General features: G+C 42.7%; 1 protein-coding gene across 2 annotated transcripts in view; it reads right to left on the bottom strand.

The window, feature by feature from the left end:
* Window positions 1–14,597, bottom strand: part of mbtd1 (mbt domain containing 1) — an 88,763-nt gene that overhangs the window by 14,238 nt on the left and 59,928 nt on the right. For both annotated transcript variants that reach the window (XM_061756019.1, XM_061756020.1), the window contains exons 7-8: window positions 14,190–14,261; window positions 173–325 (exon numbers count right to left, since the gene is read on the bottom strand). In XM_061756019.1, the coding sequence (XP_061612003.1) occupies window positions 173–325; window positions 14,190–14,261 (225 nt within the window). The remainder of the gene's footprint in view (window positions 1–172; window positions 326–14,189; window positions 14,262–14,597) is intronic.

Genomic DNA, 14,597 nt, shown 5'->3' with positions numbered 1-14,597 from the left:
TGTGTTAATGTGCATAATTTAGGTTTCTAAAACATACATTATGATGAGTACTTCAGAGTAGACAAAATACAACGAAGCTTTTATGTCCAACCACTGGTCACGTGATCAAAAATAGATGACTGTTTCTTGTTAAAGAGCAGGGGGCCCACTGCAGTGATTAGTGTGATGTTACCTGATTTATGGGTTTGGTGGAGGTGAGTTCGGAGTTGGAGCTGAGTTGGCCCCTCGACATGGTAAAAGGGTGGACTCTGCTCTTCATCACCTGAGAAGCTTCTCCTCCTGCCTGTCTGACTGAAGGGCCGCCGACCAACCGGAATCTTCCTCTCTAAACATCAAGCCAAACTCTGGTCAGCTACCGGGGCTTACACACGAGATCACTTCCAACTGTAACAAGTCTCATGGTTTATATTCTATATTATAGGAGACAACGTTATAAACATTACAAATGAGAAAGAAACACAATTTACTGACACTGTCATTGATATACCTATTTGAATGAGATCCTGGTGAACTGGAACCAAGATGCCAGAACCAAGTAACCAGATACGCTGTTGGTTACTACAGCTAGGTAAATGAAAGTCTTCAATGCCAATATTGAAACAGCCTTTACAAAAAAGTAACTTTACTTGAGTGTTAATTTTGTTGACAAATTTTCCCTGATGAAAACGAGACAGTAACTATCCAGCCATCCATCCATTTTCTGAGCCGCTTGTCCTCACTAGGGTCGCGGGCGTGCTGGAGCCTATCCCAGCTGTCATCGGGCAGGAGGCGGGGTACACCCTGAACTGGTTGCCAGCCAATCGCAGGGCACATAGAAACAAACAACCATCCCGCACTCACATTCACACCTATGGGCAATTTAGAGTCTCCAATTCATGCATGTTTTTGGGATGTGGGAGGAAACCGGAGTGCCTGGAGAAAACCCACGCAGGCATGGGGAGAACATGCAAACTCCACACAGGCGGGACCGGGGATTGAACCCGGGTCATCAGAACTGTGAGGCTGACGCTCTAAAGACAGTAACTAATTAAAACAAAAGTACAGTAGTGTACAATGAAGAATCGAACCAACACTTTGAGATAAAATGTTTGACCTTCCGATCAGATTCAGAGCTAATTTCTTGTAGAATGTGGGGAAATGAGCTAAGAATTTATCCAATCAGCTTTGTGGGAAGCCTGGATAAATTTCGGGGCAGATTCAATCACAACTGCTTTGGCTTGGTGTGGAGAAACGATCATATAAGAACTACTCTTTTTGATTTTCCTGTAATACTGTATGAAAAGCTCAGTTCTGTCACATGCAAAATGCCTGGAAAAAAGAGAAGATTGGACAGGTGCACACATTTCCTGTTTGACACTATGGAGAACCCATCAATGTGTAAACTACTTGGAGCATTTTTGAACGCTACAACAATTTAAAAGTTGAGAATATTTAATGTCACAAATTACCTCATTTAGAGGGCAGTGCAACAAGTAACAGCAAGGGCAACATTAGCAAAAAAGTGCTTAAAATTAAAATTAATACACCTCAGTAAATCTGTTTAATGCTAAATTGTAACTGACAGCATTTAAGTACTGAATATTTGCTCAATAAACTACGGGTCAGGGAGAAGCGATAGCAAGGGTGGAGGAGGACTTTAAATACTTAGGGTAAACAGTCTAGCGCAATGGGGAGTGTGCTGAGGAGGTGAAGAAACTGGTCCAAGCAGTTTGGAATGGGTGGAGGAAAGTGTCAGGTATGTTATGTGATAGAAGAGTCTCTGCTAGGACGAAGGGCAAAGACAGTGGTGAGGCCAGCCATGATGTACGGATTAGAGACAGTGGCACTGAAGAGACAATAGGAAGCAGAGCTGGAGGAAATGAAGATGTTGAGGTTCTCTCCAGGAGTGACCAGGTTGGATAGGATTAGAAATTAGCTCATATCAGAGCGACAGAACCAGAATACACTTTATTTGCCAAGTATGTCAAAAACACACAAGGAATTTGTCTCCGGTAGTTGGAGCCGCTCAAGTATGACAACAGACAGCCATTTTGACAAAAAAAACGTTTGAGACATAAAATATAAAAACAAATTAGGGAGAGTCACTAAGCATTGAAAGGTTATCAGTAATGTGGTAATGCTGATACAATTACAGTGGTGCAAATGATGCAGAGTCAATGTAATGGCAAGAGGGAAGAAGCTCTTGGAATGGCTAGATGTTTTGGAGACAAAGTTAGAGAGTGCAGACTTTGATAGTTTGGACACGTCCAGAGGAGAGATAGTGAGTATATTGGTAGAAGGGTGATGAGGATGGAGCTGCCAGGCAAGAGAGCTCAAGGAAGACCAAAGAGAAGGTTGATAGATGTGAATTTGATGAAATCGTTCAGCCCTATTTTGGAGTGGCCATCGCAAAGCACTGATCTCGAGCCTATTGAAAATTTATGGGCAGAGCTGACAAGGCATGTGCGTGCAATGTGGCCTGCAAAAATGGCTCAGTTATACCAGTTCAGTCAGCAAGAAGGGGCCAAAATTCCTGCCAACTACTGTGAGAAGATTGTGGAAGGATACAAAGTCAAGCAGTTTGATGGCAATGGTAGCAAATACTAATGAAAAATGTTAACTTCTGACTTTGAAGAAAGTAATGAAAAATTGCCCCCAAAAATCCTTCTCTTATTATTCTGGCATTTCACAAATACAAATAATTTTAGTAATCCTAATTGAAAAGTTTAGTCTGATTTCATGTCAGACAATGAAAAAAAGCATGTCTTTTTATTTAGCGTATGTAAACTGGTTTCAACTTTAACTTCTGTCGCCCATTTATTGTAATAATAGAATAATACTCAGTCTAAAATTTGATTGTTAAATTAATTTAGTTGCAATTAATTCACCAATTATTAAATGCATCATTTTATATTATAAAATGTAATGTAAACTGTATTGTCACTGGCAGCACTGTGGAAGACTGGTTAGCACATCTGCCTCACAGTTCTGAGGTCACGGGTTCAAATCCGACCTCCCCTGTGTGAGTTTTGGATGTTCTCCTCGTCCCTGCGTGGGTTTTCTCCAGGTACTCCGGTTTCCTCCCACATCCCAAAAACATGCACGGTAGGTTAATTGCGAACTCTAAATTGCAAGGTGTGAATGGTTGTTTTTTTATATGTGCACTGCGACTGGTGTGAATGGTTGTTTTTTTTATGTGCCTTGCGACTGGCTGGCGACCAGTTCAGGGTGTACCCTGCCTTTTGTATGGAGTCAGCTGGGATAGACTCCAGTTCACCGGGGACTCTAGTGAAGATAAGCGGTATGGAAAAATGGATGTATAGGAAGTCCTCGAGTTACGACGCACTTGAGCTACGACATTTCGACTTTATGACGCCCGTGCCTCGTCCGCCATTTTGTCCCAGCACCATAGTGTTTCTGCTTAGCTAGTACATAGTGCTTGTCTGTGTTTGTGCGGCGGGAGTATCTTTGCCTTTTTCGCCCTCCTTTTTTCACACTCTCAGCAGTAATGGTAAGTACAGCATCTTATTTTTTTATTTTAATGTATTTTAGTTTCTTTATACAAAGTGTTAACCTTTCCTGCTACGGTCACCTGACCGTGGTAGGGAGACGCAGGGGTTAACTCCCTTCTCTCGTTGCACAGCTGAGCTGGGTGGCGGCAACAATAAAGGCACGAAGCCTTTACTAGCTCCTCTGCACATTCAACGCCAACTGGTCCTCCGTTAATCGCTATTCATCCCCGGTTGCCGTCACGACACTTGCTACTGTACACACTCGTACCGGCGCGCACTCCTTCCTCCTTCGCAGTCCCGCCGGACGACGCCTGTGCAATCCCGTCTCACTCACACATCGATGCACACGCCCACACACACTGAGCTTGCTGTCACAATCACGTGGGACAACACCCGTAACAGAAGTATTTCGCCGTAAATTTAGACTTCAATGGTGAAATCCGACTTACGCGGAAATTCGTGTTACGTCGCCAGCGTAGGAACGGAACTCGTTCGTAAATCGAGGACTTCCTATATACAGACCCTTTCCAAAAAATGTTAATATCATGGAAAAGTTCATTTATTTCCATAATTCCATTCAAAAAGTTATATTTTCATAGATTATAGATTCAGGGCCCACAATTTAAACAATTTCAAGTATTTTGTATTTGTTTATTTTTACATAATTTGGCCTTCTAGCTCATAAAACCCACAAAATCAGGAATGAAAAAAATTAGAATACTGTGAAGAAATCAGACAAAATTTTGCAGGCCATAAATGTTTTAAACTGAATGTCACACACTAATCATCTACTAAACTCAAAGCACCTGCACAGGTTTCCCAACTAAATTGCTTCAGTTTGGTTCAATTGTCTCAGTTGGGCTCAATATGGGGAAGACTGCAGACTTGCCAACTGGCCAGAAGACCATCATTGATACCGTCCACAGGATGGGTAAGCTACAAAGGTTCCTAGCTAAGGAGGCTGGCTGTTCACAGAGTGCTGTGACCAAGCATCTCAATGGAAAGTCTAGTGGAAGGACAAAATGTGGCAGGAGACGATGCACCAGCAAAAGAGATGACCGTGGGTTTAAGCGGATTATCAAACAAAGAAGATTCAAGAATCTAACAGAGATCCAGAAAGTGGAATGAGGCGGGAGTCACAGCTTCAAAAACCACCACATTCAGATGCATCCGGGAGATGGGCTACAACTATCGGGTTCCTCGAGCCATTCCTGAGCCTGAGCCAACGTAGGAAGCATCTCAACTGGGCCAAGGAGAAGGACTGGACTGTTGGCCAGTGGTCCAAGGTCCTCCTTTCCGATGAAAGTAAAGTGTGCCTTTCATTTGGGAACCAAGGTCCAAGGGTTTGGAGAAAGACTGGTGATGAACAGAACCCAAGTCGCTTGAGGTCCAGTGTGAAATACCCACAGTAAGTCATGATTTGGGGTGCATTGTCCAATGAAGGTGTTGGTAACATCTGCTTTCTTAAATCCAAGGTCACTGCAACAGTCTACCAGAATATTTTAGAGGACTTCCTTCGGCTGAGGAGCTGTATGGAGATGCAGATTTCATCTTCCAGCAGGACCTGGCCCTTGTCCATGCCGCCAGAAGCACCGAAACCTGATTTGATGCCCATGCCATCACAGTGTTTGACTGGCTCGCCAACTCGCCGTATCTAAACCCCATTAAGAATCTATGGGGTATTATCAAGAGGAAAATGAGGGGCACCAGACCCAAAAACAAAGAAGAAATCTGGGATTCCATAACTCACAGGCAATGCCACAGGCTGATTGCCTCAATGCCATGGCACATCGAGACAGTGATTAAAGCAAAGGGATTCCCAACCAAGTATTCAAGATTAACATATCGTTTTGAAAGTACCATATTTTGATTGATTTAATGTGACCCTAATTTCATTCTTTTTTTTCTACAAAAACTGAGAAGTTATATATATATATATATATATATATATATATAAATATATATATATATATATAAATATATATAAATATATATATATATATATATAAATATATATAAATATATATATATATATATATAAATATATATAAATATATATATATATATAAATATATATATATATATATAAATATATATATATATATATAAATATATATATATATAAATATATATATATATATATATATATATATATATATATATATAAATATATATATATATATATATATATATATAAATATAAATATATATATATATATATATATCAGCAAAAATGTTTTCCTAAAGAGATGTAGAAATTTGACCGTTTTCCAGACCGAAACTCTTAGGAGTAGCATTACATAGTTTCATTATAATAAAATACAATGCAAAAAAAATGGGATGGGCAAAAGTTTGGGAACCTTTTTATTCACATTCATTTCCAGACCTGTAGGTATTTATAGCTGACAGGCTGCAACACAAAATTGCTTTGATTAGTTCGTTAGATGGTCAGTTTCAAAGACAGGTGGAACCAATCATTAAAAAGTATATAACACAGGTAGTTGCTGACTGTGCTTGTCCTTGATTCTTTCTGAAATAGTGGCAACACGGGGGCCTCTAAACAACTCTCCACTGACCTAAAAAAAGATAATTCATTGTTATGAATTAGGAGAGGTGTACAAGAAGTTATCTGAAAGGTTTGGACTTTGTCTCCACAGTCAGAAATGTTGTGCAGAAATGGAAGGCTACAGGAACAGTCCTTGTGAAGGAAAGATGTGGTAGGCCGAAACAAATACAGGAAAGGCACAGATGAAGGATGCTTAGAATGGTCACATCTGATTGCTGATGATGTAGTTGTTCATCGCTCCACAGTCAAGCGTACTTTGCACCAGGAAAAGCTCATTGGAAGGGTTTTGCCAGAAGCATTTTGGAAAAAAAAATACTGTGGTCAGATGAAACTAAGATCATGTTATTTGGTCAGAACAAGAGGAGGTAGGAATGGCGAAAAAAACACACTGAATTCCATGAGAAGAACCTATTGCCTACGGTGAAATTTGGTGGAGGGTCCATCATGTTGTGGGGTTGCGTGGCTAGCACAGGTACTGGAAACCTTGTTAAAGTGGATGGCCGCTTGAATTCCTCTCAGTATCAGCAGATTGTAGAGACAAATGTCTTTCACAAAGTTGAAGCTACGCCGAGGTTGGATTTTTCAGCAGGACAATGATCCTAAGCACTGTTCAAAATCCACCAAGGAATTCATGCAGAGGCACAAGTACAATGTTCTGGAATGGCCATCCCAGTCCCCAGACCTTAACATCATTGAAAACGTATGGATTGATTTGAACCAGGCTGTCTATGCACGGAAGCCAAGAAACCTGAATGAGCTGGAGGCGTTTTGTATGGAGTAATGGTCCAAAATACCACCTGCCAGACTTCAGGGACTTGCCTGTGGCTATAGGGGGTGTCTACAGCCAGTTATTGCAGCAAAAGAAGGCTCTTCTAAATATTAATGGACTTACAGTGGGTACGGAAAGTATTAAGATCCCCTTAAACTTTTCACTCTTTGTTATATTCCAGCCATTTGCTAAAATCATTTAAGTTATTTTTTTCCTCAATGTACACACAGCACCCTATATTGACAGAAAAAAACGGAATTGTTGAAATTTTTGAATATTTATTAAAAAGGAAAAGCTAAAATATCACACAGCCATAAGTATTCAGACCGTTGCTCAGTATTTATTAGAAGCACCCTTTTGAGCCAATACAGCCATGAGTCTTTTTTGGAATGATGCAGCAAGTCTTTCACACCTGGATTTGGGGATCCTCTGCCATTCCTCCTTGCAGATCCTCCAGTTCTCTCAGGATGGAGGGTGAACGTTGGTAGACAGCCATTTTCAGGTCTCTCCAGAGATGCTCAATTGGGTTTAAGTCAGGGCTCTGGCTGGGCCATTCAAGAACAGTCAGAGTTGTTCTGAAGCCACTCCTTTGTTATTTTAGCTGTGTGCTTAGGGTCAATGTCTTGTTGGAAGGTGAACCTTCAGCCCAGTCTGAGGTAATGAGCACTCTGGAGAAGGTTTTCGTACAGGATATCTCTGTACTTGGCCGCATTCATCTTTCCTTCGATTACAACCAGTTGTACTGTCCCTGCAGCTGAAAAACAACCCCACAGCATGATGCTGCCACCACCATGCTTCTCTCCACACATACCGCTTAGAATTAAGGCCAAAACGTTCTATCTTGGGCTCATCAGAACAGAGAATCTTATTTCTCACCATCTTGGAGTCCTTCAGGTGTTTTTTTTTAATTTTTTTTAAGCAAACTCCATGCAGGCTTTCATGTGTCTTGCACTGAGGAGAGGCTTTCGTCAGGCCATAAAACCCCAACTGGTGGAGGGCTGCAATGATGGTTGAATTTCTAGAACTTTCTCCCATCTCCTGACTGGATCTCTGGAACTCAGCCAAAGTGATATTTGGGTTCTTCTTTACCTCTTTCACCAAGGCTCTTCTCCCCCAATTGCTCAGTTTGGCCGGACGGCCAGCTCTAGGAAGGGTTCTGGCTGTCCCAGACAGGTGTGTGGCTTTCCTTATCAAGTCCAATCAGTATAATCAAACACTGCTGGACTCCAATGAAGGTGTAGAACCATCTCAAGTATCATCAGAAGAAATGGACAGCACCCGAGTTAAATATATGAGTGTCAAAGCAAAGGGTCTGAATACTTATGCTCGCTCCAGTCTTCACATAGACTTTCAATAGATCTCTGGAACTGTGCGAAGTACCATCCTGTTTCAAACGCTCCACCATCATTCCAGTCCCCAAGAAACCTACAATCTCGGGTCTAAATGACTATAGGCCTGTCGCCTTGACATCTGTGGTCATGAAGTCCTTTGAACGTCTCGTGTTGGACCACCTCAAGAGCGTCACAGGTACCCTGCTGGACACCCTGCAGTTTGCCTACCGAGCAAACAGGTCTGCGGATGATGCAGTCAACACGGGACTGCATGTCATTCTAGAACACCTCAACAGTGCAGGGACCTACGCAAGGATCCTTTTCGTGGACTTCAGCTCAGCTCAGCGTTCAACACCATCATCCCTGATCTCCTTTCCTCCAAGCTTCTCCAGCTTTGCGTCTCACCTGCCATCTGCCAGTGGATTTACAGCTTTCTGACGGGCAGGACACAGGAGGTGAGGCTGGGGGAGACCACCTCATCCACACGCAGCATCAGCACTGGGGCGCCCCAAGTTTGTGTCCTCTCTCTGCTGCTCTTCTCTCTCTACACGAATGACTGCACCTGAACGCACCCAGCTGTCAAACTCTTGAAGTTTGGAGATGACACCACTGTCATCGGCCTCATCAAGGACGGTGACGAGTCTGCATATCGACAGGAAGTGGAGCGGCTGGAGCTGTGGTGCGGCCGACACAACCGTGAGCTGAACACGCTCAAGACTCTAGAGATGATCGTGGACTTCAGAAGGCATCCTTCGCCACAGCTGCCCCTCACATTGTCCAGCTGCCTTGTGTCAACCGTCGAGACCTTCAAGTTCCTGGGAATTACAGTCTCTCAGGACCTGAAGTGGGCGATCAACATCAACTCCGTCCTCAAAAAGGCCCAGTAGAGGATGTACTTCCTGCGGCTTCTGAGAAAGCATGGGCTTGGCACAGGAGCTGCTGAGGCAGTTCTAGACAGCGGTCATCGAGTCAGTCCTCTGTTCTTTCATCACAGTCTGGTTTGGTGCTGCTACAAAAAAGGACAAACTCCGACTGCAACGGACAATCAAAACTGCTGATAAGATTGTCGGTACCCCGCTACCCACCCTTGAGGACTTGCACGCTGCCAGAACTAAGACAAGAGCGTGCAAAATCCTCTCGGACCCTCCACATCCCGGTCACCGGCTCTTCCAGGTTGGCGCTCCCGATCAATGCAAACTAGAACTAGCAGACATTCCAACAGCTTCTTCCCTCTTGCAATCAACTTCTTAAACAGCTAACCTACAATTGCATTGCAACATGCTGCCAATTTTTTTGTCTTGAGTTTGTTGTCACATTTCTGTCGGGCCAATTATATATTACTCTTGCACTCACTGTAGTAGTCTCGCCACGCTGCACTATTTGCATATATGTTGTTGACCAATACTGGCCACTCATGCCAGAGTAGCATCTGCACCACTTGCACAATGACTGAGGAGTATCTGCAACATTTGCACACTCAACATTGTCCCATATTATCGCACTACTAGTCACTTTAAACTGGATACATTCCTTGAAGTCTCGGCACCCTTTGCACAATAGTCATTGCACCGGACTATTGCTATATTAGTCATTCAAACTGCTCTAAGTGCTAGAGGACTCTGCATCTTTTTGCACAATTGTAAAAAAAAAAATTGCCCAAGTACTCATTGCCCAACATATTTCTGGCACTGCCAAACAGAGGGTGTTGGGGGGTAACTGAAATTAGCCGGAAATGACCTGATTATGGTTCTTTTCAGTTTGGTTTATTTTACCGTTTAGTTTTGACAGTGGTGAAAGTGGGTTCATAGGCAAAAAGTGGGTTCTTAGGCAGAAAGAGAAGAGAAAAGCACAGAGCCTAGAACCGAATGTGGGGACTTTGAATATTGGGACTATGACAGAAAAACTCGGGAGTTGGTTGACATGATGATTAGGAGAAACGTTGATATATTGTGCGCCCAGGAGAGCAGGTGGAAAGGCAGTAAGGTTAGAAGTTTAGGGCTGGGTTTAAATTATTTTACCATGGTGTAGATGGGAAGAGAAATGGAGTGGGGGTAATTTTAAAGGAAAAGTTAGCTCAGAATGTCTTGGAGAGTGTTGAGGCTGAAACGTGAAATTGAGGGTGTTAGGTATAATGTGATTAGTGGCCATGCCCGCACAGGTAGGTTGTGACCTAGGGGTGAAAGAGAAATTCTGGCAGGAGCTAGACGGAGTAGTTCTGAGCATCCCAGACCGAGTGAGTCTTGATTGGTGCAGATTGTAATGGACATCTTGGTTAAGGAAACAGGGGTGATGGGTAAGTTTGGCATCCAGGAAAGGAACTTGGAGGGACAGATGGTGGTAGACTTTGCCAAAAGGATGGAAATGGATGGAGTGAACACTTTTTTCAAGAAGAGGCAGGAACATAAAGTGACCGACAAGAGCGGAGGTAGAAGCACGCAGGTGGATTACATCTTGTGCAGAAGAGGTAATCTGAAGGAGGTTACTGACTGTAAGGTAGTGTTAGGGAAGAATGTGGTTTAGTAACGGGGAAGTCATAAAGGCATTAAAAAGGATGAAAAATGGAAAGGCAGTTGGTCGTGATGACATTCCTGCAGAGGTATGGCGACATCTTGGAGAAGTGGCTGTGGACATTTTGACCAGCTTGTTCGACAGAATTTTAGCAGGCAAGAAGATGCCTGAGGAAAGGTCCAAGTGTGCTGGTGCCCATTATTAAGAACAAGGGTGATGTGCAGAGCTGTGGGAACTATAGAGGAATAAAGTTGTTGAGCCACACAAGTTATGGGAAAGAGTAGTGGAGGCTAGACTCAGGACAGATGTATTTGCGAGCAACAGTATGGTTTTATGCCAAGAAAGAGTACCATAGATGCATTATTTGCCTTGAGGATGTTAATGGAAAAGTACAGAGAAGGTCAGAAGAAGTGTCTTTGTAGATCTAGAGAAAATGTACAACCCCAATTCCAGTGAAGTTGGGACGTTGTATTAAACAAATAAAAACAGAATACAATGGTTTGCAAATCATGTTCAACCTATATTTAATTGAATACACTACAAAGACAAGATATTTAATGTTATAACAGATAAACTTTATAGTTTTTAGTAAATAATCATTAACTTGGAATTTTATGGTTGCAACATGTTCCAAAAAAGGTGGCAAAAAAGACTGAAAAAGTTGAGGAATGCTCATCAAACACCTGTTTGGAACATCCCACAGGTGAACAGGCTAATTGGAAACAGGTGGGTGGCATGATTGGGTATAAAATAGAGCTTCCCTGAATTGCTCAGTCATTCACATGCAAAGATGTGGCGAGGTTCGCTTCTTTGTGAACAAGTGCGTGAGAAAATAGTCGAACAGTTTAGGGACAATGTTCCTCAACGTACAATTGCAAGGAATTTAGGGATTTCATAATCTACAGTCCATAATATCATTACAAGGTTCAGAGAATCTGGAGAAATCACTGCATGTAAGCGGCAGGGCCGAAAATCAACATTGAATGCCTGTGACCTTCGATCCCTCAGGCGGCACTGCATCAAAAACCGAAATCAATGTGTAAAGGATATAACCACATGGGCTCAGGAACACTTCAGAAAACCAATGTCAGTAAATACAGTTCGGCGCTACATCCGTAAGTGGAACTTGAAACTCTACTATGCAAAGGCCATTTATCAACAACACCCAGAAACGCCACCGACTTCTCTTCTAGGATGCACTGATGCTAAGTGGAAAAGTGTTCTGTGGTCCAACGAGTCCACATTTTAAATTGTTTTTGGAAATTGTGGATGATGTGTCCTCCTGGCCAACGAGGAAAAGAACCATCTCCGGACTGTTATGGACGCAAAGTTCAAAAGCCAGCATCTGTGATGGTATGGGGCTGTGTTAGTGCCAATGGCATGGGTAACTTACACATCTGTGAAGGCACCATTAATGCTGAAAGGTACATACAGGTTTTGGAGAAACATATGCTGCCATCCAAGCAACGTCTTTTTCATGGACGCCTCTGCTTATTTCAGAAAGACAATGCCAAACCGCATTCTGCACGTGTTACAACAGCATGGCTTCGTAGTAAAAGAGTGCGGGTACTAGACTGGCTTGCCTGCAGTCCAGACCTGTCTCCCATTGAAAATGTGTAGCGCAACGGAGACCCCGGACTGTTGAACAGCTGAAGCTGTACATCAAGCAAGAATGGGAACGAATTCCACCTACAAAGCTTCAACAATTAGTTTCCTCAGTTCCCAAACGTTTATTGAATGTTGTTAAAAGAAAAGGTGATGTAACACTGGTAAACATGACCCAGCTTTTTTAGAACGCGTTGCAGCCATAAAATACAAAGTTAATAATTATTTGCTAAAAACAATAAAGTTTATCAGTTTGAACATTAAATATCTTGTCTTTGTAGTGTATTCAATTAAATATAGGTTGAAAATGATTTGCAAATCATTGTATTCTGTTTTTATTCATGTTTAACACAACGTCCCAACTTCATTGGAATTGGGGTTGTATGACAGAGTACCCAGAGAGGAACTTTAGTACTGCATGCAGAGGTCTGGAGTGGCAGAGAAGTATGTTAGAATAATACAGGACATGTATGAGGCAGCAGAACAGTGATGAGGTGTGCTGTAAGTGTGACAGAGGAATTTAAGGTGGAGGTGGGAATGCATCAGGGATCAGCCCTGACCCCGTTCCTTGTTTGCAGTGGTGATAGATAGGCTTACAGATGAGGTTAGACTTGAATTCCCATGGAACATGATGTTTGCAGACGACATTGTGATCTGCAGTAAAAGCAGGGAGCAGGTGGATGAACAATTAGAAAGGCATGCACTGGAAAGGATGAAGATTAGTCTAAGTAGGACAGAATATATGTGCATGAATGAGAGGGGTGGCGGGGGAAGAGTGAGGCTACAGGGAGAAGAGATAGGAAGGGTGGAGGACTTTAAACAGTCAACAGTCCAGAGCAATGGTGAGTGTGGTAAGGAAGTGAAGAAACGGGTCCAAGTAGGTTGGAACGGGTGGCGGAAGGTGTCAGGTGTGTTGTGTGACAGAAGAGTCTCTGCTAGGATGAAGGCCAAAGTTTATAAGACAGTGGTGAGGAAAGCCACGATGTACGGATTAGAGACAGTGGCACTGAAGAGACAACAGGAAGCAGAGCTGGAGGTCTCTAGGAGTGAGCAGGTTGGATAGAGGAAGAGCAAAGAAGGTTGATGATGTAGTGAGGGAAGACATGAAGGCAGTTGGTGTTAGAGAGGAATATGCAGGAGAAAGGCTTACATGGAAAAGGATGACACGCATAACGGGACAAGCAGAAAGGAAAAGAAGAAGTTTTGACAGTGAGCAAATGTGTTTGAGATATTATATGTTCATGCTCAAACATGACAATTTACTGCCAGTGAGCCAGACTTCAACAAGGTAGCTTTCTTACAAAACTAATGTGGTTCATTCATTGCAGGCACTTTTGGGGGGGGGGGAAAGGGCCCAAAAAATATTCTTACGTATGAACAGTTATTCCCAGTTCGGAGTTCCCTTGTTGTGAGTTTATGACGTGTGTGCAACCGTACGCAGCAGAATGTGCAGGCATCCTTGTTATTTTCCGACCATGTGCCCACGAGCATAGCTACATGGAATGCGCCGACACTTTGCCCCCACTAGCTTAGCGTTGCCGTGGGCACGCGGCAACAATGGGAAGTGTCGTATCTACGTTATCTATGATCAATGCACTTGACTCGCTTTACTTCAGGTTTTTTGGCGTTCTGCTTTTATGTCGCGTCACGTTAGAAGCTTTTACAATTAACAAGCTCATTTTTCAAATGTAAGGAGTACAACGTGAACATAATTGTGTTTAAAAAGGGGAAAGAGTAAAAACTCGCCAGAAAAATTTAATACTCAAGTACAGATACCTGAAAAACTTACTTCCGTATAGTAACGACAAACAAGTACTTCCCACCTCTGCCTAAAACATGACCCAAACCTAAGCATACAAAGCAGAAGAAAAAGATGCAAACGAGTGAGAGAAAATGTTTATCGAAGAAGGATTACTCACTTTTCTTTTGGCCTTTATACTGCTGGGCCTTTTTCTTCTGCTTGGGGAGGGACTGAGACATTTCTCTGGTACCTGAAAGAAGATCGCATGTAAACATTTTGAATCACTCTCTCAAATGAGCTTCGATCAAGCTTTTGTTTTGGTGGGGTTTTGGTTTGTTTCCTTTGTGTTTTCTGTGACTTTGTGTTCTCTCATGTGCATGGCTGCAGGTGAGCTGGGCTGCCCTCAAGTTTGGGTATATACTGCAGGTGTCAAACTCAAGGCCTGGGGGCCTGATCTGACTCCACACATCATTTTATGTGGCCTGCGAAAGCAAATCACGTGTGTCAACTTCCATGATTCTTGCTAAAATAGGTAACCAAAATGCAAAATTGTCATATGATGGATGGATGGATATGTAATAAATAA

Source organism: Phyllopteryx taeniolatus, chromosome 19, assembly GCF_024500385.1.
Source record: "Phyllopteryx taeniolatus isolate TA_2022b chromosome 19, UOR_Ptae_1.2, whole genome shotgun sequence".
NCBI lineage: Eukaryota > Metazoa > Chordata > Actinopteri > Syngnathiformes > Syngnathidae > Phyllopteryx > Phyllopteryx taeniolatus.
This window is presented reverse-complemented; position numbering and strand designations above follow the sequence as displayed.